Source organism: Cylas formicarius, unplaced genomic scaffold, assembly GCF_029955315.1.
Source record: "Cylas formicarius isolate icCylForm1 unplaced genomic scaffold, icCylForm1.1 PGA_scaffold_2__14_contigs__length_35257938, whole genome shotgun sequence".
In the NCBI taxonomy this organism is placed as follows: Eukaryota; Metazoa; Arthropoda; class Insecta; order Coleoptera; family Brentidae; genus Cylas; species Cylas formicarius.
The window spans coordinates 33,134,659-33,160,053 of record NW_026844319.1 but is presented as its reverse complement, the minus strand read 5'-3'; the positions used below and the strand labels follow the sequence as shown (position 1 = coordinate 33,160,053).

The 25,395-nt window shown below is 34.8% G+C and overlaps 4 protein-coding genes across 8 annotated transcripts in view; 3 read left to right on the top strand and 1 right to left on the bottom strand.

Annotated features, from left to right (window-relative positions):
• LOC132697889 (discoidin domain-containing receptor tyrosine kinase B-like) overlaps window positions 1-3,275 on the top strand; it is a gene marked incomplete in the record, with an annotated part of 461,835 nt that extends 458,560 nt beyond the window's left edge. The window contains 1 exon segment of the mRNA XM_060663630.1: window positions 2-3,275. Coding sequence (XP_060519613.1) covers window positions 2-158 — 157 coding nt within the window.
• A 215-nt stretch (window positions 3,276-3,490) lies between these two features.
• On the top strand, window positions 3,491-5,186 carry LOC132697823 (U3 small nucleolar RNA-associated protein 18 homolog). The gene has a single exon (XM_060663495.1). The coding sequence runs from the start codon at window positions 3,592-3,594 to the stop codon at window positions 5,062-5,064; it is 1,473 nt and encodes a 490-aa protein (XP_060519478.1). The 5' UTR covers window positions 3,491-3,591; the 3' UTR covers window positions 5,065-5,186.
• Window positions 5,187-5,205: 19 nt separating this feature from the next.
• LOC132697824 (deoxycytidylate deaminase) lies at window positions 5,206-6,219 on the bottom strand. Its single transcript, XM_060663496.1, has one exon. It carries the CDS (start codon window positions 5,956-5,958, stop codon window positions 5,356-5,358), a length of 603 nt encoding a protein of 200 aa, XP_060519479.1. The 5' UTR covers window positions 5,959-6,219; the 3' UTR covers window positions 5,206-5,355.
• A 510-nt stretch (window positions 6,220-6,729) lies between these two features.
• On the top strand, window positions 6,730-23,889 carry LOC132697822 (transcription initiation factor TFIID subunit 4). 5 transcript variants are annotated; one of them, XM_060663491.1, is made up of 11 exons: window positions 6,730-7,514; window positions 7,563-7,667; window positions 8,558-8,740; window positions 9,896-9,991; window positions 10,055-10,267; window positions 10,334-10,594; window positions 13,610-13,943; window positions 16,696-16,877; window positions 19,172-19,355; window positions 19,428-19,690; window positions 22,568-23,889. In XM_060663491.1, the coding sequence occupies exons 1-11, from the start codon at window positions 6,852-6,854 to the stop codon at window positions 22,718-22,720; spliced, it is 2,637 nt and encodes an 878-aa protein (XP_060519474.1). In that variant the 5' UTR covers window positions 6,730-6,851; the 3' UTR covers window positions 22,721-23,889. The 5 variants fall into 5 exon arrangements, with proteins under 5 accessions (XP_060519474.1, XP_060519477.1, XP_060519475.1 ...); XM_060663494.1 differs by lacking the exon at window positions 7,563-7,667 and having other exon boundaries at window positions 8,600-8,740; XM_060663492.1 differs by lacking the exon at window positions 7,563-7,667.
• Window positions 23,890-25,395: the final 1,506 nt, after the last annotated feature.

Below are 25,395 nucleotides of genomic sequence, written 5' to 3'. Positions count from 1 at the left end.
GATATCTTTCGAGACCATCGTCTTGTCCACGAGAGATTTACGACCTGATGGGCGAGTGCTGGAAACGAAACGCCGCGGATAGGCCCCGTTTTTCCGAAATACACCTGTTTTTGCAACGCAAAAATTTAGGATATATGCCCGCCAATCTCGCGGTGTAAACGAAAGCGGGTTATTTTCAAATAATTGTCTCGACTCTATAGGAGAACACATTTAAAGACGTTCGTGTATATTTTGAACATATAGTGATGTATATTACCCACTGATAAGTTTCCCGCTAATTGCTAAACGAAACCCTATTGTGATATAAGAAAAATTATGTGTATTTAATATCATATCGCTCATTAACAGAATTATATTGCGTAGGTAGTTTAATCGTCGCATACTTGAAAAATATTCTGAGACCAACAAATTAACGAAAATACTTTAAATATTATTGTAACCGCGAAATTCAACTATATAGATGTGACTTTGACACTTTTGAAAGGTGGCAGGAGATCTATTAGAGTGGACACACTTACTAACTGTACATGTAGGGTCCACGATTTCAAACACAATATACAAGGTGAGCAAAATGGCATTACAGTGACGTAAAATCAATAGAAAAATTCCGACAAAGGATTTTATGATTGTAAGCAAACTATATTCTCAAATTTAACCAGCATTTTTCTACTGGTTGTTACTTTCGGAACTCGTATTGCTCACTTTATACCAATCAAGCACAAATCTTACGATCTTTGAATTTAACAAGTCACGCGCTTGTACATACGAACACAGTGTATAATCTGGTCAATTCCCCAAAATGTCATCAATTTCCTCAATGGTACCCGCAGATGTCGAACGAAAGCCTATAAATAAGGTATAAATATATATTTATTGTGTTCCCGTAAAACAAATCTATGTAAGTATAATGGAGGCACTCGTGTAATATTTCGTTGATCCTGAAGATGATGCTCAAAATTGTACAAAATAATACGTGTCGAATTTTTTGCCCCTTTTTTCCCTTAATAGCGATTGTACAAATTTAAATGGCAAAATCTGTGTACCCCGAGAATGTTTTTCAAGTATTTTTCCGAATCGTCGTTTCCCACCCAGTAGACACCCGCAGTGTTGCCGATACTGTTGCTTTCTAGACGGTTTTGGAAACCCAAAGGGTTTTTCGAAAAATCAACGAGACGACATCTTATTACAAGGTTTGATTGTCCAAAGAAGAAACTAAAAACTCATTATTATCAATAAAATATATTATGTAATTTTCCCATCTTCTTTGAAACACTTGCCGTAACTGAAAATAATTGCGACCTTTCACATCCTCTTTCTCTAACCATCCTACTACTCCCGAGATAACTTGTATAGTATTTCTAGTCATGATATAGTATTAACAGTACACAAAACAATTTGACTGTGTAATTAAGATTGTGTAATCCGTAATGTATATGTAAATTGTTTTATTTGATATATTAAAACGCGTCAAAGTTGTGATTGAAAAAATATTTCCGTAATAAAATATATTAAATAACGATCCCTTTTTACTATGTACGAATATGTGTATAATTGTTCTATCGTCAATTGCAAACACCCGTAGAGTCCATTCGTAGAACATTCCACACAAACTGTTTGGCGGGCGCCATTTTGGTCAAATTTAAATATCGCTGGTTAAAAAACCGGCAGTTTTCTTTTATTTGGGATGATCTCACGAAGCAAATATATGAAAATGACATATTTGCGGTACCTGCCAGGCATAAACGTTTCCAAACCTCAAGAGTTGTGTGACCCGATATATATGTACATGTTATCCGAACATTATAGAGGCCCCTAAGATCGTCACGCGCCTGTCTCCAAATTAAATTTGTATTTTTATAAGGTGTAAAATGTATTTATTTACTATATAAAAACTTTCCAGTGCCATAATAAGACTTTGTAAATAGTTCCCGTTGTAAATAGTATTTATTAGAATTAAGCATTTCCATAGAATTAACGAACATTTGCGATGTACCAATGGATGTATACAGGCATGGATATTTTTAGATATAAAATTGCTTAGTTTTTCGATTTATAGAATGTAAACGATAATTTTGTATTTCCTATCATGGCTAGTTGATATAACTTTCATCGGTCAATGGAATTAGAACGCAAGTCAAATTACACTTATAACCAAGTGGGTACTTACTTAGCTATCCAGCTAAAACTATTAGCCTTGAAACTCTCCTCCTTTGAGAAACGTCAGTAATTGCACTAGACGCATGTACTGAAACTAAATCCATTGACCTTCACATTCCAACTAAATTACACGTGTAATAGTTATACATACTTTAAAGACGTCTAAATTACATTTTTACAGTGACAAAACTAAAAATTATGTTGGCGCGCCTGTGTTTTAGTTAGAATTTATTCGAAACGGGATCCTAGTCGTCGGGTAAAATTCTATAAAGCACACGTCGTCGCCTTCTTAATTTTTTTTTGTTGACAGCACAAGACAATCAAGTGCGCGATGCATGCTTTGAATAGTGAAAAAAGCATGTTAGCATTTTAGAAGTCATTTTCCTGGCACACGGGTAAATCAAAACGTTGAAACCTGTTTTTTTCCGCAAAACGTGGCACCCCGATTCTGCGTTAGGCAGGGAAATGTGCTTAATTCCCAGGCTAGGAAACGTTTACGGTCATTTGACGCACATGGAAGTTTTAATTTACATTACTTTGGATACGTTTAAGCTATAAATACCGCGTAAGGTTTTTTATATAAACTAGAACATTAAGGTTTTCATTTTAATGTGTTAAGAGATAGTTGAATTGTGTAAATTCGTTATGTACCTTTCCACACAAACGACTCGGTCAAAAAAACCCTTTTCATGTAAACATTTTTATATAGATGTTTCATTATTAAATACATATCATGGAAAACTAATTTCGAATTTCACTAAAACGTTTTTCTCATCATCATCTCTGTGTGTTTTTCTGTAAATACATGAAAATACAATTATTTATTATTACAGTTAGAATAAAGACCCGTGACGTTTAATTTATTGACGCATTCTTATTTACTCGGCCTTCCCATAACTTCGCCCGACATCTGCGACGAACACAATATCATGTACCAACCAAGCATTCAACTCAATACAACAATTCAACTATGCGTTTTACAACTTCTGTTGGGCAAAGCAGAGACCTTCAATTATACGTTTCATCATAACTCTCGGGTATGATTGCTAGGATCAATTGCTCATTTCCGATTTCCGGAGTTATGTTTGACACATTAATCACAGACCGATAACTGTTCTTTGACTTTCCCACTGGTCTCCTTTAACAAAAAAAAACAGGTTACACGTTGTAAACATGAACAACAAAATAATTAAACCAATCCCAAACCTGTGTTAACCTATAAGCAGAGATCTTATTAAATAGTGACGGACTTTGCCTGAATGGCTATTGTTCAATGTTTAGGACGTTTCCGACTATACCTATTTATGTTCTGTACTTAAGCTTTCCATTCTGCTTCACGGTTGTTGGTTACTGTGTTGTGCTATTTCTCAATTCATGTTTTAGATAGCAAACGTTTTTTGCAAGTATTTTCTGATTATTTTGTCAAAGTCTATCATGTCAAAACAGAAACAAACACGAAAGAGAAAACACACCACCACCCGTTATTTTGACATAGAATTTGAAGTTGACGCGCCTAAAACAAAATTTCGCCCTTCTGAAGATGCGGAGGATAGTAAGCTTTCCGAAATGTTGTTCGGTGGGAGTTCCTCCTTTTTAAAGAGCCTGGATGAAGCCGAGCGTTCGGAAGACGTTGATTCCGGCGTAGCCGAAGGATCTAGTACAGATAGTGATGAATCTGAACCTAAAGCTGCCTGGTATGATGAAGACGACGTTGGTATTGATGTAGGGCAGGCACTTGATAGTCAAAAACGGAAACTACCCTCCGGAGGCCTAAATAGTAGAGACAACAAATATTCTGAATTGTTAAAACACAAATTTCAATCCATAGTTGGTAGACCAAAATGGGCCAATATCAACAAATCTAAAAGTGATAGAGAATCTGATGAAGAGTTGCTGCAAACTTGCGGGTTTATTGCGAAAACTCCAACGGCACACATATTGCCCAATCTTTTGGAATTTAAAAAGGTGAAAGATTTGAACAGCGCAACTTATTCCGAGGGGCCTTTAATAAATTCCATTGAATTTCATCCAAACTCTACAGTTGCATTAGTAGCAGGTAACAAAGGTATTGCCACGTTGTATACTGTCGATGGCAAGCAAAACTCTAAACTTCACAGCATAGCTTTTGAACAGTTTCCAATACTTTGTGCAAAATTTGTCAAAACCGGAAATGAAGCAGTTTTGGGTTCCCGTTTGCCTTACATTCAAAGCTACGATCTTCTGGCTGCGAAATCAGTTCGATATAAACTACCACCAGGCATGACTCAGTGCAAGAAATTTGTAGTATCACCAGATGATAAATTTATGGCAGTGGCGGGTAAATGGGGTGAAGTTCATATTATATCAACAGTATCAAAAGAAAGAATATTTATGCTAAAACAAGATTCAGAGGTAACTGCATTGGAGTACAACCCAAAAGGTAACCTGCTTTTTGGACACAGCGACACTGGAGAAATAACAGTTTGGGACATGAACATGCAAAGAGTTAAGCACAAGTTTGCAGACGAGGGATGCCTGCAAGGAACAGCGCTTTCTGTATCGAGTTCAAATCAATTTCTTGCAGCAGGCTCTGCACAAGGTGTCGTTAATTTATATGGAATGGAAGATGTTTTGAAAAATAAATTGCCCAAACCAAGAAAAGGTATTCTTAACCTCACAACACAAATAACCGGTTTGAAATTTAACCATACCTCCGAAGTGCTGGCGTTTACATCAGTAGATATAAAAAATTCTATTCGATTATTTCATGTGGGTTCTGGAACAGTGTATAGTAATTTTCCCCCCTTTGACTCAAAATTAGGTAATTTGAATTGTATAAATTTTTCTCCAAATAGCGGCTTTCTTGCCTTAGGCAATAGAAAATCGCTTGTATCGCTGTATAGGTTGAAGCATTTCAAAAATTATTGAGTTAAATTACACCCATATCTAACCTGAAAAAAAATGTCACCCGTAGAAAGAACTTTATGTGCTCTTCTTTCCTTCCCACTCAAACCAAATTTTTATAAATAAAACTTCATTATTAAAAGAAATTTTATTATTAAAAACAAATTACATTTTAAAGTGAGCCTGAGTGTGTGAGCCTAACCTAGAACTGAAAAAATGCCGTCATCGCTATACTAATCATAATATAAACAATTAGCTAAAAAAATAGAAAATCCGCAATGTTCTAAACAGTATTAAAAGTTCCAAAGCGATTTACTAGGAATTGATGTCTAGTGCATTTAAATTGTCAGATAAATGGGTTGGTGTTGGTGGCATTTGATTTTGAAGGTTCCAATTTATTTCGTTAAAATCTATAATTATATGAGTAGTTTTTGGAACAAACTGTCTATATTTCACCCCTGCTGCATCAAACATTAATTTGGAAGCAATTGTGTGAGTTTTGTGTGCGTGTTTATCAGACATGTAGATCACTTCTTTTATACCTGCCTGAATTATGAATTTGGCACACTCGTTACAAGGAAACAGTCCGACATAAAGCGTACAATTCCTTACGTTCATCGAGTTCTTGTTCAGGATAGCATTCACCTCGGCATGGCAGACATATAGGTACTTGTTGTCCAATTCATTTTCTGATTCTTTTGCCCATGGAAAAATATCATCGGAACATCCTTTTGGCATACCATTGTATCCGACGCCGACGATTATGTTGTCTTCGTTAACTATACAAGCACCAACTTGAGAACAGGGGTCTTTGCTTCGCTTTGCTGCAAGAAACGCTGTGGCCATAAAGTACTCTGACCATTCTAAGTAATCATTACGTTTTGTATTTAAATCGCGTTTTTTCGTTGGTGTTGCCATTGCGAAACCCAAAGATCAATTTCTAGTCTACAACAGCTCTCGTCGTATTGTACAAATATTAATAAGCTACTTGTTCAGGTTAGTTTGGATGACTTGGATACAACTATGTCTCATAAAAATGCAATTAGTTCAATGCCCGTCTGGTTTTAAAAACTGAATACCAATCAATAATCAGGAAATATTTATTTTTGAGGCAATTACTTTAACTTTTGAGTATTCGGTTTAACTTAGGTTAGGCTAATAAGAACTTTAATATTGGCGTTATTACATAACAGGAAAAAATATACGCCTAACTTTTCAACAACAAGCAACTATAAAAATATGTATACAATTTTTCTAATGAAATTTCACAAACATAGGAAATCAATATAATTATAATTATGTTAATATTATTTAATAATAATGTTACTTCATCAAGTAGATTCAACAAAAAAAATAAAAGCTCCCTATAATAGGTAGCTAGACAACAAATATGGATAATTTAGTTTTATTTAGCTGACAATTTTACAAAAAGAGCAACGCATCCGCTAAAACGCACCTTACACTTCGCTATCGATTTCAAATAAAAGAACCCCGAAATTTTATAATGAGAGTAATTGAAATTGGCGCCAAAGGTGACGTGGAGTTCCGCTTGTCACTAAATGACTCGACAAAAAGATCCTACGCCGTTCGCTGCAACTGCCACGAGAAGACGCTCAAATGGAACTGAGTGTTTTTCGTAGTTGTAAATTCGCCCCAAACGAACATTAAAAAAACACGTTAAGTTAATAGTTGGGAGATTCCGAGTTTGTTTCATACGCTTTTCTGCATTTGTGCCGTTCGTATCCTACGCGCAGCTGTTGGCACAACCGCACCGATCATGCGCATTTCATTGTTCAGTTGGGTCTCGGAAAATGGCGTCAGCTAAGTTTCTCGAGGAAGCTCTTAGTACGGATGTCGATGAATCGGCTGTAAGTGCGATTGTGGGCTCCTTAGAGAATCAGCTGGTCACTTCGACACCCCAGGGACCTGGACAAACGGGCGCAACGTTGGTGCTTAATCAAAACCACGTAAACAGTGCAATATCAAACGGCGGGACTGTTGCCCCACAGAAACATGGGACTATCGCCAACGGTGATGCGATCAGTGGCAGTGCTGTGAGTGTGAACGACGCCAGTAAACAAATGACGAATAATGCGACGTTTATAACGAGCTCGGCGGCGCAGACGGCCGCGGGGGCAGTGACCACGGGGGGGTACACGGGTAATATACAGGATTCAATCAAGCAGGAGGCGGTAAAGATCGTCTATTCTCAAAGTCAACCGACTGCGGTGGGTCAGGTTATGTCGGGGCAAGGAGCAATCATCCAAAACAGAGTTTCAATGTCGAATCAGTCATTGCCCAATGGCACAATAGGCCTTTCGCCCCAGACGGTACTCCAAACGACGCCGTCTAATGTACAACAGTCTAAACAACCCACGATAGTGCTAAAGACTACCGGGTCACCCGCGGGGGCTCCGGGCCTGGTAACTGTGCCCATGAACGCGGTTACCTCTCCGATGGCCCAGGCTAATAACGTAGGTAGCCCTAGCACTCAATCCCCAAATATCCTATCCAATATCCAGGTTGTAAATGTACGTCCTGGAATTCCTACTCAGCAGCAGAAAGGTCAACCAGCTCGCGTAGTGCTTAGTGCACCTCAGTTAGTTGGGGCCCGAACTGGAGCTCCAGTAAGTGAACGTAACAAAAAAAAGATCAAATGGAAAGGTTGTACTGTTTTGCTTGTCTCGAATGCTACAATTAACACGCCGCTAACTTTTTCAATTTGGACTTTTCCATTTGATAAAAAACAAATCATTGTATCGTCCTAAGCCTGGATAGTTCAATTTGGGAAAAAACTGAGCGATAGTTTTGCTGGACTGGCACGATAAACAAAAAGATGAAGGTTATGTAAACAAGTATAACCTTGAAGGGGCTTTTTTGTTTTTCTGGTCCGCAGCTAGTCCCGCTTTTGGAAACTATCACAGATTTTTTTTCAAGCGCAACTAATCCAGTGTAGTAGCTGATTTTGTTTGGTTTTGTTAAAAAAGTCGTAATTTTGCTGGTTGTTTTCGTTAATGCTTGTTTCTATTAATTATTTTACTAATAGTCTTTTACCTACTAATTGGTGCTGGATAACTAATTTTTAAGTATTAGTTTTTTTTCTGTTTTTCCGCTTGATTAGCTAAAAAAAGACTATCGATCACATTATTATATTTTGGTACCCGCTGTGACCTAACCTAACTTTTGTCAATGTTTATTCCCGCCTTGGGCCGACAAAGTTCCATTTCATTAGTTCGTTAGCTCAAAATTAGATTTTAACAGAGGATTTAAGCAAACAAACAAAGAAGGCCATCACCTTCTAGAGCTTTCAAACATAAAGTGTACGATATATAGGGGTAGGCTTTGATTTCATTTAAGATATGGCGGACCATTTTCGCTTAAACATTTATATCTAGTAGATGAATTTGTTTCGCTTGTTTTTTGTGCGTTTTGTAGAGTAGATTGTACCCGTATCGTTGAGTTTACAGGGAACCGTGTCGTGTCCGCGTCTAAAAGTGTGCTTGTCTCGATGTTTTAGCAATTAACTTTACAATCGTTTCATGGTTTACAACCTGGTCAGCAAGGGGCGTTGCTACTCAAAACCGAAAATGGTCAGTACCAACTTTTGCGGGTGGGACCGGCCCCTCAGACCGCTAACCTTACAAATTCGACTCAACCGGCTGGACAACCTGTTACTTTTCGCATGCAAACTGTTCCTACGGTGAGTAACTTTGGATTTTGTGGTTAGGTTCTGTGTTAACGTTAAAACTAACAGAAGGAGATACATCGAAAATGCGATTTTCTCGTGCTTCAATAGTAGTTCCAGTTTTTTTTTGTATGTATGTGGTGCGCGTGTTGATTTTAGTGTTTCAAGTTTGACAAATTGTGTACACACTATACATTAATATATTTATTGGACATTTGGTAATTTTTATAGATAAAAAATGTCTTGTTGCTGAGCGTGAAACCTCAATGAATAGGCTAAAAAATTGATAGATCAAATGTGACTCAGTTTCTTTGAAGTAAATAGTACACAAAAATGTGCATCAGTTTGATAAAATTTAACATACCTTAAAGTATGAGTAACAAAATATCAAAAAATATGAAATGTCTGGATGCGTTTGCATTCGATGAAAACTCCATTTAGTAAACAAAGCAATAATAGTAATAACCTATGTGAACCTACAATTAATTAACACATTATGACCAGTAATTAGTTTTTCGAAGTTAGAACATTATCAATTACAATAAATATGCATACCCTTTTGTCAACATTGCGATTTATCCCCTAGTTAGCTTCTATTGTGCACATGCTGTGATTATCAATAGTAGGTATCTAAAAATTATTGTAAAAAAAGATCAGAATTAGAAATTCAAAAGCAATGACAAAATTTACTAATTAATGCACAATAATTAATTTAGTATGAGTATTTGAAAATATGTTTTTTCGCAAACCTCTGGTAAAACTTGATATTGCAGTTTCTTGTAGAATAATATATCTTTTTGATATTAAATATTACCTTGGGTGTATGAAAAGGATCCAGTCATTTAACGTTGTTATTTGCGAATTTAAACAATATTTCGTATTATGGTTATATGATGAATATTCACTGCATGTTTTTTGGGTTGTTCTAGGTTGTTGATATAATCTCCTCTGGCAATTTTTTTAATTTAACAAAATGGTAATTTTTGTTTTTTCTTATTTCGAAAAATGATATCATTTTATGACCTCATAATGATTTCATAAAAGTATGGGTGCCGGTTAAAGAAAAAAATTTTGCCATGGGCATATATTATATTGAAAAAAAAATCCTTTTAATTTTGCAAATAAGAAAAACAACACAAATTTACTATGTTTTCTTCTGCTTCGCGCAAGGCTGTATCTAGCGCTAGCTCGAATCCAGGCCAAGCTGGAGGAACGACAACAGTGACATCTACCCAACCCATCGTTCAGCAGACGCAACCCGTCCAGGTGGGCCCTATTTTTTAAAAAAATTTCGCGCCTTCGAAAATAAGCCTGTATTATATCCTTTAGAGACCGGCGAACGACAATACCAAAGAAAAATGCCGCAAGTTCCTCGCGAACCTGCTAGAACTGTCCAGTAGGGAACCGAAATCGGTCGAGAGAAACGTCAGGACGTTGATCCAGGAACTCATCGATAACAAGGTGGAACCCGAAGATTTTTGCGATAAGCTGGAGAGGCTTCTAAACGCGTCACCTCAGCCGTGCCTCATTGGATTTCTAAAGGTAGGTACCCGTTGATCTACTCCCTTTTGGAGCCCTCTCAGGGAATTGAAATTTGAATCTTTGCAGAAAAGTCTGCCCCTTCTGCGTTATTCCTTGGCCACCCATGAGATGACCATCGATGGTATCAGACCGCCTCCTCCTGGAGTGGTTTTCTCTATAGCCGGTGCTACTCCGACCGTTCAGACCGTCAGGCCTGCAGGAGTGGCTTCCAACCAGCAGGTACGCATCGTGGGGCCCGGCGCGACGGTGGTGAGACCCGGGACTCCCGCGGTGCTCCAGCAGAGATTGGTAACGCCCATAAGGGCGCCCGTACAGCAACCGAGGATGGTGAGTTTGGGTTATGTTGTTGGTTCAATGAGACAAAAATAATTTTATATATTAATAAGCCTTAATTCATAACCTTCTAGCCTTGTAGTGAGACCCCTTATTTTTGTGACTACATGGAGCTTTTAAAATAGGGTAGGCATGATCTCTGGGGATGCAAATTGCAAATGTATCTATTAAGGCGTTTTATGATAGGAATACACAATTTGCAAATGAGGAGGTTCCCCAAACATTGCATATTAAAAAGTTTTGCATAGTTTCATGAGACGGTCGATCTCTCAACCCCATTATTACAGCACAATTGTTGTTTAATTTGGACAAGAGCTTGGGTTTTGAACGTAGCGTTCGTTATATTAAATTTTTATTAAATTATACCATCTACTAAATGTACCTGGATTAAATTCCAGTAATTCCAAAAGATGAGCCGCAAATTCTTAACACTATCAAAATGTAGATTTGTTCATTTATTAAAACAACTATTTATTAGCTCTACTTAAAAAGAAGCTTAAAATCTAACTACAATGTATCTAAAAATTCGGAAATAATATTTTTCTGTTATTAAATATATCTATATATAATTAGAGATTTCAACTGGTAATTAATTTTAGGAGTACTCTCGATGGTAAAGATCCTGTTGCCTTACAAAAGTCCTTTGAGACACTTATCATCTATATATATTTATTATTCTACCATAATTAGGTTGTGGCGTGAATTTTTTTTGTGTAATTGACCGAAATAATTTTAAAAATACCATGAAATTTATATTTATTTATAATTATTTATATGTAGTCAATATTATTATTCGGGTCCCCGAAACGCTTAGTGTCGTATTGGTGTATCCTTTGAATAGGGTTATAGGGATAGCAAACGCATAATAATTCATTAGAAAATACATATTATTATGAAATAATGATAAGTAACACTTTACAATTGCAAGATGTCATTTAAAACATTTATTACAAATTGCAATTAAGAAGTGGTCAAGTGGTTAGGACCTAAAATGCTTCATTTCGAAGATTGAAGGTATTGGAATATTGATGAAAGATCCTTTCTAGATTTTGTTTTCAACCTTGTAAGGTATTATAATTAATTATAATTAAATGAATTAATATTAATATTATTATTATTGTTATGTAAATAAAAGCAAAATTTAAATAACGCTAATTATCTTAATTTAGTCTGCAAATCTCAGGTATACCTGCAAACAAAGAATTTTTTTTTGCGAAAAGAGCACGTTTTAGTATAATACTGAAGAAACCATTCTTGTTTAGAATTGACCAGGGTATTTAAATTTATAAAGAAAATTGCGACAAACCATTTTTTATTATTTAAATTAATTAAAATCTCACGAACGCCTCGAACAAAAACAAGTTTTTCCATGCTGTAAATTGCTTCTTAATCCGGAATAATACCTCAATCGAGATGAGATTTTTTTTTTAAATAAGAAATAACGATATTTTTTGCAATATATTTCAACAACTTGTATCTCCTAAATGAAGCCTTTTAAGACTTTTTTTACCTATCTTTATTCTCTGAATACTCCGTTTTTATAAGTACTTATGATGGAAAATTGATCCCTGAAACGAATTCTTTAAAATTTTGATTTTAACATTTTTTTTATAATGAAAATTTTAAGCACTTTTAATTAAAAAATGGATTAAAAATCAACCGTAAGAGATAAATTTATGAAATTTTGCAGCATCCATGGTCAAATGTACTTTAAGAATATATTAACGCCTCGAACTGCATTGACGATTTTATCAGTGATAATTTAAAATAATAATACAAAATATTATTACAAAACAAATTTTGTTATTATTATTATTAATAAAATTTTATTTTTTTAACAATGTTCAAATTTTATTATTATTTTTACCAAACAGCGTAAATTTAGAAAAAAATAATCAACTTTAAATTTTTAAAACTGTTACGGTCTATATTTATTTTTTCTAGGTAAGAAAATTATTATTTTCAAATTTGCTAGTCAACACTCCATCTTTAGTTAACAAAAGAAAAACCGCTCCGTTACGATTTTCATTTGTTTTTCGCGTATCCTAGTAAGTAACAAAATCATTTCAGAAGTCCTGATAAAAATAAGCACATAACAACCCCACTTTCCTTTTTTCATTGGCCCCAAAGTTCTTTTTAAAAAAATACCAACCAATATTCGAACGCTTAACTACATAAAAATATATTCGCAAATTTTATTATTACAAACCATTGGAAAATTTTTCACTAGAATGCAGGCTCGTTTCAGAGGATGAAAAAGTATTTATTTAAAAAAAAAAGTTAAAAAAAAATAATTGACGACAAATTTACAATTTAATTATTTAAGCTTGTTTATTGCTAAAAAAATAAAATTTTATTCATAATAATTATAATAAAATATTTTGTATTATTGTATTGTATTATTATCATAAATTTATCTCTTACGGTTGATTTTTAATCCATTTTTTAATTAAAAGCGCTTAAAATTTTCATTGTAAAAAAATGTTGTTAAAATCAAAATTTTAAAAACTCGTTTGCGGGATCAATTTTCCATCATAAATACTTATGAAAAATATATATAGATTAATTTTTTATGATCAAGTGGTAAATGGGGGGTCCTCTTGACGTGATCCTATTCATTATAATTCGGACCAGCATGTATTTAGTATAAAAAGGCTTCCAAAATAATACGAAACGAATTTTTTGCATTTGTAATTAGAATCCAATATCTCTACATGCTCTTCCTACTTGTTGAACGTTAGTTTTGTATCAAATGTCAAGGTTTTTTTTTTTCAGTAACTGATTTAATAGTAATTTTATTAAATTTTTATTAAAAAAAAATTGTCTTTTTACGTATGTAAATGACTATAGGGCTACACTTTTTGAGTTTAAAATCTTAGAAACTAACGTTTGACCACTTTAATATTTTATTAACAATTTTATAATGAAATTATTATTATTATTAAACGTGGACGATTGTTCCGCTACAAATATTTCGGTCGATTTTGCACTGTCGCGTATGGTTCTCAGGTGACGGCGATCCGACAACCGGGCACCGCGATCTCCGGCACCTCACCAGGTAACACGGTGATGGTGTCGAATTCGCAACCGCCCGTGTTGCATCCCGTGTACCCAGGGTCGGCCCCCTCCGTCAACCAACTGAATCAGGTGCAACAGCAGAGACCTAGCGCCCCGAGGCCCGTCCAGGTCCGTCCGGCTGGACAAGGGCGACCTCTTCCCGCCCGCGCGCAGATACCCAACCAAGGCAAGTTGCAAAGCGCGGGTGGGGGTAAAATGGCGAATGTGGCGGGAAGTAAGCCAGCTATCGGATCCGGAGCGAACAGGCCTAATGCGAAAGAGAAAGGTACGCCAACGGTGTTGTTTTTGATATGACATGATGTGGTCTTTACCAACTACATTTTACAAAAAAATAATTGTAGCAAATCAAAAAGTCGCATCATAAAAATTTAAAAACTTAACCTTAAAATTAAAAAAAAAATCTAGCTTTGTTTTATTTTAAATTGATACCCTTTACGTGGATAGGGAGAAAGAGGTAAATGTCCATTTTTGAAAAAATACGATATTTGTCTTATTGTAGGAGCTGGAATGTTCAAATTTTCATTATATAGATAAATGGATATGGATGCTAAAAATGGCACAAAAATGTAGGGCTACCATGTTGCGGCAACATAACATATCGAATATCTACATTTTCAAAATCCTCTTTAAAAGTGATTTTCAACCATGTGTAACATATTTACGTTTGGTCAAGATTAATCTTAATTAATTATTTTTAAAGGAGTCAATAAAATTGAAGAGACAGGATGGAGAAAAGAAGTCAGTAAAATTTTCATACATACTTCAAAGAAATTGTTTCTCTTATGAGCGCCATATTGAATTTCTTCATTTTCAAAATGATCTTCATTCTCAATGCTCCATTCTCTTAACAGTATCGCCATCCTGAAGGCGCTGGCAATTCCGTTCATGGTAAGGACGATATCTATGACGCTTTGAAATGCAGTTCACTGTTGTCTGTTTAATCTGACCTAAAGATGTACGAGGTGTCTCGACCACGCTTTGCAAGATCAAATTTTCTTTATTTTCATCTGTATGTTTGTTTCTTTTTACTTTAGCAAAACTCCCGTGGGTGACAAGGTTGTCTTTCCGACCCCTAACCAAAGCTCTGCCCGGTTTAAGTCTGCGGATATTTATTTAAATACATTTCTTCGGCTTTTCCTCCGTTTCTACGGCAAAGAATAAAATACTCCGTACTTATCACTATCACTTTCAAAGCCTACTATCTTAAAATCTTATTTTTGTTATTTTTTTCGAATTTATCTTGACCACACATGTTACAAATGGTTGAAAAGCAAAAATTGACTTCGGCCGTATCCAACATAGTGGGTCATATCCATTTATCCATATCCTGAAAATGTCAGCTCCTATGAAAAGGAAAATATTGTGGTTTTTCAAAAATAGACATTTTCCTTTTTCACCCTGTATCTGCGTAAGGGTATCGATTTCAAATAAAACAAAGCTAGATTATTTTTTGGCATATAGTTACTCTACTTTTCTTCCATTATCCAATATCCCCATGTACTTATACTGGACACCCTGTATATAAAAAAAACCTGGCAGTGGAAATTAAACTATCAAAAACTGAGATGTCCGCGTAAGATTTTACTTTGTCTTTAAATTCAACAATAGAGTAGAAACAGTGAAGGAGTAGGTACTTCTTAACTTCCTTTTTAAAGATCTAAAGCATCTAAGGATCTCACGAAGATTATATAAATGAAAATCAAGACCACTGGTGATAGACATTTTCAATGTGAGACAGGGTTTTATAAAATTATATTATTTATGGTCGCTGATTCCATTAATTATATATAAAATTGTATCATCTTATTTAAGATTTGTCCAAAAAAAAAAAGCGCTGCCTTTTTACACTAAATTTAACAACGTAAACAATTATGGATATCCAACATACACATATACATAAATATTCGGCCATATGGACAACGCAAGTGCGATAAAGATACACCGAGTTTTTTGAGTAATGGAAACGAGAGATAATAATAATATTTGCGTCTTTAGGTTAAATTCGATCTGTAATAAATTAAAATTATAGATAGAAATATGATTTATCAAACTGGTATTGTGCCATTTGTTGTTGTTATCGCGGAGGATCTCACTTATTATTGAACCGTGCTCGATTTTCGTGAAACAAAATGTGGTTTCGTTTTTGAGATACAGGGTAAAACGGAAAATTTGGACATTTCAGTTAACCCTTGTATTTTAAACATCCTATATCGAAATGAAATGATTAAATGAAAAAAAATCATTTACATGATGTACTCAGATTTTTATTATTTTTAAGATACGAGCTTGCAGATATATTTTTATACCCCTATCAAAAATTGTCACGATATGTTTTTTTTAAATATATCTATTATGACATTTTAGAAAATATTTCTCGATTCTCATAAAAAAAAAACAACACAACAAAAACAAACTACAAAATGCTATTTAAAACTGGGTGAATTCTTCTGTGGGTAAAAATGCTTTTGTCGAATTTAAAAATGCAAATATATTCTACATATAACATTGCTATGTATTTAAAAAAATATTTTGACAATTACAAAGTCAGCTAGGATTATTTTGTAAACGGCACTTTTTGTTTTGCGTAAATCGAGCACACTCTCTAATAAATAATAACCGAGAATACAGAGATATCTCGAGAACGAGGACACACAAATATCTCATTACGGTGATGTTTTGTATGTAAAATATTTTCGTTACGGGACTGGAAAAAATATGGGGAAATTTTAATAATTTTCGAAATTTGATGAAAAATTATTAAACTATTTTGAAAATCGAAAGTTGCTTTACAAATTTTACTAAGTAACTGAAAATATATATTTTTGCTACTTTGTTCCATCTTGTCGATTTACTGGCGATTATTATTCCTAGAAACTAAAAAATTAAGCACTTTATCTCTCTCTACATGAATATTAGAAGGGCCATAGAGGCCTTTGCTAATGACTTAGTCGTTCGGGTAACGGCGCGCGTCAAATTTGACACCTATCGCGTACTACTTTGAATGTGCGCCGTTGCAGAGAAGAAGAGTTTTTCGGCGGCTTATGCGGGAGACGACGATATCAACGACGTGGCCGCGATGGGCGGGGTCAATCTCGCGGAGGAGACCCAAAAAATTCTCGGCTCGACGGAATTCGTCGGCACGCAGATCCGGTCCTGCAAGGAGGAGATTATGTGCTCGATGGGCCAGTTACAGCTCAAGGTAAGCCTGCTTACTTTGATTACGCTCCACCCCACAGTAGCGTGGTCATACCATACCGTGCTGCGGAAACATAAAATTAATAATCTTGTTTTTGAATTTCGATTTAGAAAATTTACATTTAACATTGAAAACAAAACGACAATAAATGATAAAAAAAAATGTATTCTTTTAGTTGAATATCGAAAGGTATTGCCTCCTTTACAATTCGGGATGTATTGGTAAAGAATTTTATTGTTTTGAACTGTTGTTGCTAATTAAAAAAATATTTTCTGTAAATAATAATTAATAATAAACCAGAAAATCACGTATTTACTGTTTAAATTTCGTCCTAATTATTCAGTATGGCAGCAACTTTTTAATTCAAATTTAATTTAAATAACTATGAAAAAGACACTTTTTACTGACCTTTAAAATTTTTAATTCACTTTTCTTAAAAAAAGTCAAATATTACCCATTGAATTAAAAGATGTGCAGAGTGAATAAAGTACGTGTCTGTGACCAAACATCGGGAGGTGTTCCTTTGATTAATAGGGATAGTGTGTATGATATTTTCGATTGTATCAATCACAAGAATTTTGTTTCTATCACAATTATATTTGTTCTAGGCGATTTTGATGAAAATTTATTGTAGTATTTTATTATTTATTTAAATTAATGAAAATGTCTTAGAAATTTAAAAAATACTTATTATAATAAACTTAAAATCACCAGCAAAGCGGAGGTAAACTGTCCTTATAAATTTTGAACGGATTTATTTGTAAGTTGTATTTTTTTTTGTATCCAACGACCATTCACAGATTTCGTTTATCAAGAAGAGGTGGCATTGTTTTAGAAAATTTTAATCATTTTTTTCTAGTAAAGATTGGCTTCATTCCACTGCCACTGCACGCAATAGCCATTTTCCTTTTCATCCTTAAGTAGTTCAAATGTACATGCTTTTAACGCAGACCAATCGAAATGTTCAACCATTCATATTTTGGTTTGCTATTGTAAAAATTTATTCCAAATAATCTTTATGGTATTAACTTGCAGTTAAACACAAGGTGGGATTTTGTTAGTTTTTTTTTTTTTTTTTCAAATAAATTTATTGACAAGTCTTACAGTCGTCCTTACATAATACATATAGCTATAATTTCAAATCAGTGAAATACTGGTAATCTTAAAAAGAAAATTTAGAACATTAACAAACATTTACACATTCAAGTTTTCATCGTCACATTAACCATACATATATTTTTGGTATACCTATATAAATTTCTTGTAGGTCTACAAGTTCTGTCCACCCAGCTTGTCGGTCCCTCTATAATATTTTCTTTAAATCTATTAATTTTCATGTTTTTTGACATGGCATCAGTCGATGAATTGAATGTTTTAATAGTTTTACTTATAAGGTTCATTACATTATGCATTATTATATAATTATATTGCGTGTGTGAAGCTCGTGAAGCTTTAAATAAATTTGTTCTGTTCTATTTTCAATATTTACTGCCTGTGTTTTCATGTACTAAATTCATTTATGTTCTATAATCGGGGGGAAATAAAATTTTTGACTACTTTATTTTGTAGTTTTTGCATTTTACTAAAACAAGGTTATTCCCCCATTGGAATAAGGTGCCTAAATATTATCAAAATATGTGTGTTATATATTGGATACAATGAAAATATATTAAAAACATGCCTACATCTTTATATCGGTATAATTTTAGTTTTTATATCTTCAAAGTGAACCTCCCACCCCGTTTGGTTTTTCATCTAAGATGGGGCCTAGATGTTTTGCTTTATTTAATTAATTCGTTGTTTTCTTGAAAACACATTTCCTAAGTTCTTAACGTTTATTATCAACTATTTCCTTCCGTATTTTCATTAATCATAAAAATTCCTTATGTATGTAATCATTATTTTTTCTGCGTTGCGTTTTATGCTATATCCATGAGTTGCCCTACTTTTACGCTACCGGATTACTTCTATAAGTTTATTGAATTACCTGGGACGACAAAAACTGCGTTGCCAATTGTCAAGAAATAGGTTTTTGATTCGAGACACCTTTTTGCGCTCTTATCTTATTATCCTTTACAGATGGAGAATTTGTTAATACTTCTTTCTATGGAAACAACTTATATCACAGCTAATGTTTTTTTTCCTTAGTGCATGATCTATAACAGATGCTAACTTGTCTGTAACGCTTGTTTTTTCGAAGATTACTAACAGTTAAAAATTAATAAAAAAAATGACATTAAATATTGTTCGCGTCCGTCCACCCTCCGATTCTCCATGGTCGCCCTTCGTTGTTTCAGATTAGGAAAATTATGCAAAATCACGGGCTGGACGAGCCGGCGACGGGCGACGTCGCGGCGTGCGTCTCTCACGCCGCCCAAGAGAGACTGAAGGACCTTATCGAGAAGCTGGCCATCATCACCGAGCATCGGCTGGAGATGGTAAAGAGCGACATGCGCTACGAAATCACGAACGACGTGAAAGGTATTGCCGTGCGGTGGTGGTAGCGGGAATGAAGGTGACCGTCGAGTTGTTTTTTTTTTTTTTGCGTCGCAGGTCAGCTGAAATTCCTCGAGGACGTCGACAAGACGGAGAGGAAGAAACGCGAGGAGTTGGAACGGGAGATGCTGCTCAGAGCGGCGAAGAGCCGCTCGAAAACGGAAGATCCCGAGCAGGCCAAACTGAAGGCGAAAGCGAAAGAGATGCAGCGCGTCGAGATGGAAGAGCTGAGGCAGCGGGAGGCGAACGCTACCGCCCTCCAGGCGATCGGGCCGCGGAAAAAACCGAGACTCGACGGCGAGGGTATCGGCAACGCGCAGGTACGCCGATTTTGCTGCGCACTTTATTTGGAACATTGAAGTGACTCAACAAGTCCATTCACAATGCCCACAGGACACGCTAACATTTATCCAGTACATCGGATCATGTAATCCAGTCAGATATGAGTGTTCCCCAAATAAGCTTCTGGGAAATGTAATGTGTAATAATAATAATAATAATTTGATTTTTATTATCAGTGTATTATGGATAATAAAAATGCACCACAATACAGTGATAACAAACATTAATATGTAAAATATTCCTTTAAATTACAAAAACAGTTTTGTTTTAGCTCTGGGGAAAGTTTTATGTAGACTAACACGTCTAATTTTTTTTTTTTTTTTTTTTGAAAATTCTAGTCTGTTTTTTGTTTTATAGAGAAACAGTCTTTGTTACGTGTATTATGGTCGTGAAAATCTCCGTAAGTTATTTGCACCCATAAAGAGACTTCTAATATGTATACACGAACTATCCGGCGATACATCCGAAGACTTTTTTTGGGATTTGGAACCAGATATCGCATGACTTGATTTAAGTTGAGCAAGATAGGATTTCGTCGAGTTCTAGTCCCAAAAATTTAGTGTGCTTTTTTTATTTCAACGGCCTCCCCGGCCGGGTGGACATTCAGAGAACGGTATTTTTTTTGTTTTGTGGGCATTTGAATATCAGTACACTTGTTTTTTGAACATTCAAAAAGAGTTCGTTGGTGTTAAACTCGCTATTTAGCATTACATGTGCTGAATTTATTCCGTCTTCAAGAGTTTGATAACAGCGAGAAGAGATTAAACTTGAACAGACGTCAGCGAATTCTGATAAACCCAAACTAGGCATTGATAACAAAGATAAATAAATGTTATTTAGTGTGTTGGGGTTTTGGTTAAAGTTTCCTTCTTAAATTTCGTGCCTGACTATTATCAAAAGCTATTTTACCTGTCGCCAGTATCATCTCGGCGTTGGCGTGCTAGCGAGACTAGCTCTAGCGCTACCAGACACATGTAAATCTGCTCTTACAAAGATAAATGGTTCTAGCTAATCCCGCTTTATTACGAGTGGCATTGTGGTACTGTATTGCCGTTTATAAATGACAAATCGCTGACCTGATCGCAAAGTCATCAACAAGTGAAATGGTTGAATGCGCTCTTCAAGTGTCAAAAATATTATCTGTTTTGGATCTTTGGACCAATTGGTGACACAGAATAACAACTCTTGTTATATCCCAAAATGTAGCTGGTTCCGATGGACCCTTGCAACTCTTCATTCCCACATTCCATATAAATGTAGACTAGCGTCTAGCGTAGAATAACGTCTAGTCTCCCGCGGGTCCACGGGCCACTTGGGAACCACTAGACGCAGATAAAGTAGAAACAGAGAATCAATCAAAGTTGAAGTGGATACTCGCACTTTTGTCTTTTTTTTTTCTTGATGCGTTAGTATCGGTGATCGATGTTACCTATGACTTTTCTGGGAACAACGTTGGTTACTAAAAAAGACAATTATCATGGATGATGCGGAATTCTATCATCTAATTTCTGAAAAATAAAGCAACTGGTGAAGACCGTAAGTTTCTTCTATGTTTTATCTAAGTGTTGATGGAAAACAATACAATGTACAGGGTGAGTCAATGATACAGTAAAGTTAATTATCTCATTGGTTTCAAGAGTTATGAGAATATGGTAAATACGAAAGTTTAGAGATTGTTAGGATGCACAATTTTAAATTATTTTATAATATACAGGGTTAAATAAAACATATCGTTTTTAAATGGAACAAGTTCTGCAAGTTTTTTTTTTTTTTTTCATTAATAATGATACATAGTTCAACCTAATAATTGTTCCAATATTTTAATTTTTCTAATAAAATACTACCCTTCACACTTACGATGGCGCCATTATTTTTGAAGATACATACGTATTTGACAACGGAACTTGAATTAGAGGCTACAGGGTGTTCAAAATAAACCAATATATAAATGTAGGCACACATATTATTATTTTTTCTGAATTTATTTTAACTTTCCAATATTTGCCCTTCTTTCTGTTTAGTATGACTATTAGAAAACAGGGCTCTCTTGTGATTAAAAAATGAACAGGAAAAACAATTTTGGGATGGATCAGCTAGCTACTCAACGGCTTGAAGATTATTTTGAACTTAAAGTGAAATTTCTATTTCTTTTTCCTCATTTGTATCATTCTGGTTGACCACTTTTGGTTTGTCATATTTAATACTACCACTAGCGTCAGACCATCCCATTAAACACTGAAAAGATTGTCAAGTTGGTATAAGTCTATTGGAGTACTTCGCCTTGTAAAGCCTTACTATAGTATTGAACTGAGGTGGCTTTTACTTGATGAAAAATGTCTTTATCAAATGTGATTTGATAAAGACACGGTGTTGAAACAATTGTCATGTCATAATATATAATTTCGTTTAAATCTGAACTTTTATTTCTTATTTATTTTTTTTCTTACTATAGTATATAAATGATATCAATTAATACAGCTTTAGGAAAATCATACTTATTTTCTTTACTTACACAAGTATTAAAAATAGGTATATAATATACTTAATAAAAGTTCTAAGTTTTTTGTAACACCATTGCGACAAAATAATAATATATATGATGTGCCATTTATGAAAATCCAGATACAAATTTTTTTGCATATACATTTACCTAGTATTTACTAACATGTTTGTGTTACATTTTTACGAAAATATTATCCTTATTGTTTCTAACTTCAAGTAAATGACCAATGCAAAGAAAATAAATTGTTCCTTTCAATCAAATTTTTTTATTATTACTACACAAAAGAACCGAGCAAAGAATATTTTATATTTGTTGAGAAGCGGGTTGAAAAAAAAATGTGCGTACGTTTCAGATGAACGTGACGGGCACCAACAACAACCCCAGGAGCCAGATGCCCCTGCGGCAACGGATAAAGAAGGTAACGTTGAGGGACCTTCAGTTCCTGTTCGAGTCGGAAAAAGATTTGTGCCGCGGCACGCTCCTGTTCAAGTCGTACCTTAAGTGATGCTTGCTACTTGTTAGTGTTGTGATATTTGTTGGAGATAACTTGGGTTTTGCGTACGGTCGCGTAGGTTTGCTATCGGTGACCCGTTAATGGCGAGGTTAGGGGACGAAGGGCGTGGCCGACTCTACGAGGCGGGAGTTTTTTTTTTTTTTCATTTTTCATTTACTTTAATCTAACTTAAATTACGTCAGACGTGGAAAATTAAAGACGGTTTAAGCTTTTGGACCGTTTTACCTAAACGATGAATGATGAGATGAATTCGATAAAGGACAAAAAATTGGAGAACCACAATGATATCTCTCGCCTGGTTTGTTGCCTTGTAGTTGGCTGGTCCTTCGTTTACACAAACATGAAGACTAAGTGTGAATTTTAAGGGGGAACCACGGTAGTTTCGTCAAAAGTTTCGTTGCGGTTTATTTGTACATATACATATATATATACACCGTTGATCTCGCAAAGCGCACTTATCACCGAGCAAATTGTAATTTCGTGTTCTACTACCGGAGGGTCGTTAAATTCGAAAATTCTCACGCCATTTAAATGTTTTGTATCAAAACAATTCGCCAGTCGGGGAAAAAAATTAATCCTTAGAGGGTTGTGTGTGTGCGCGTCTGTGTGTATGCGGTTATGCCGAGGCCCTTTCTAAATCAAAATTTCTCGTCACGCGAGTTTGTGGGGACGGTGTTATTCGTCGGTGGTCCAAAAATATATGAACCCCTCGCGTTGCTATTTTTTTTCTTCTTGGGGACCAATACATTAAAAAGCAAGAAAAAGTGAAGCGTCTTACCGTTGGTAACCGGTTTCGGGAGTTTTTAGTTTTTCCGACGAATGCGGCCGTTTCCGGGATAACACGTTCCCCGCAAAAGGACCGCGTAATATTGTTTCATTCTTTTTATTTCTATTCCTTTCGTTGTTGATTACTTGATAAGGCGTTCGTCTTCGTGTATATAAAAAAGTAAGAAAATATATTATTGCAAAGTGGAAAAAAATAATATGTTTTTTTTTTGTACTCCAAGTGTAAATTGTAAATATTTGTAGATTTTTCTATAACGATGGTCGTTTTCTTTATAAGAAAATATTTTAAACAAGAAATATGTTAATATGTAATTAGTTGTATAATTGTTTTCTTTTTAATGTAACTACTGAATATAGATATATAATTTTTGTTATAGAATAATATTTAATATAAAATAAAAATACAAACTTGGAATCAGTCTAGTTTTTGTTGTATATACATTATCGAGTCTTTGTCCACCAATGAAAATTTTTTTATATTTATTTTGTAATGATAATCGTTCCATATCTATTTTTATTAAATTGTTTTTAAAAAATATATATACGTGTTGTTTTTCGGGAACCCTGATTATCGAACTTATGGATTTATTCTTCTAGAAGTGAATTATTAATAAAAGTAAAAGTGTTCCAAAGACCAAAGGGTTTGGTAAGTGACGTGTCTATATTCCCAATATTAAAATTGATTCTTGCTTACCCAGTAAAAATTTTATTTTTGGAAAATTGTATTAATTAATTAATTAAAACTAATGTCAATCACGGTTCACGTTTTGGTTACCCTTACCCTTACGTCACACTTAAAGCAGTATGTAGTGTACCTGTAGAACAGGTGATGCATCGCTAATGGTACTTTAAATAAGATACGGGTGCAGTGTCAGTCTTGGAAACATTTAGGGTCGACTGATTTATGGTATCTACAGTGATTGAACACATCTTATCGAGACAAGACCGGTAAGCGGGCAATAAAATGGAGGAATTTATAAAGGAAATATCAAAAACATTCAATATGGGAGATTTAAAATGTCGTTTTTAACCAATAACATTGCTGCATCCAACAAACAACATGGCCTCTGACAGACTGTCACCAAGTTTTTATGCGCCTTTTTGGTATTTTCTCAGAATATCCCTAGATTTCGTTAAATGTGCGAAAACGTGGAAATCGCGATTTAGAAAGAAAATGGCAGTGCTGCGCTGACAATCATTCTTTTCTACTAATTTTTACCGGAGTAGGTAGTGCTACTATATATTATATAATTGCTATATGGTGGCCTGGCCCTTCTGCTGCTGCATATCCACTAATATTACATTTGTCCACTCTTCTTCATTCTGTATGATTGCGTCCAGCAAGATCAAACTCGTATTTCTTGCAATCCATCTGATCCTCAATATACGCCTATAGATCCACATTTCGAATTCTTCAATATTTTTCATATTGCTCACCTTTAGTGAACATCCCTCCATACCATACTATGGACGCACTTGTTTTCAATTCGATATTTGATTCCAGCCACATTCCTAAATATTTAAATTAAAATGAATTTAGTCTTCTTGGTGTTGATACCAAGACCCATGTTTTGCTGCAATGACCGACAATCCTGAGCGTACTCTGCAAATCTTCTATTTTATTAGCCTATTAAGGTGAAAATTGATTCTCCTGAACTTCGTTCCAAGCAACTTTTTAGTAAATTAAATCAAATTTGAAAACAATATTGCCGTAAAAATGCCGCGCCCAAACTTATTGATGATCTGTCAGCGGCCATGTTGGTTGTTGAATGCCGCAAGGTCATTGGTTAAAACAGAGATTTCAAATCTCGCGCATGCGCATGTTGAAACCATAGTTGCTTCATAAGCAATACTAATAATAATTATTGCTTATTATCGAT

What these genes read in the sequence shown, in the direction of transcription:
- LOC132697823 (XM_060663495.1), top strand. Translation starts at nt 3,592, where the DNA reads ATGTCAAAACAGAAACAAACACGAAAGAGAAAACACACCACCACCCGT.
- LOC132697824 (XM_060663496.1), bottom strand. Translation starts at nt 5,958, where the DNA reads ATGGCAACACCAACGAAAAAACGCGATTTAAATACAAAACGTAATGAT.
- LOC132697822 (XM_060663489.1), top strand. Translation starts at nt 6,852, where the DNA reads ATGGCGTCAGCTAAGTTTCTCGAGGAAGCTCTTAGTACGGATGTCGAT. An exon ending in AGCAGACGCAACCCGTCCAG is followed by an intron (nt 9,992 to 10,054) that starts GTGGGCCCTATT and finishes TATATCCTTTAG; the next exon opens with AGACCGGCGAACGACAATAC. An exon ending in CCGTACAGCAACCGAGGATG is followed by an intron (nt 10,595 to 13,609) that starts GTGAGTTTGGGT and finishes TATGGTTCTCAG; the next exon opens with GTGACGGCGATCCGACAACC.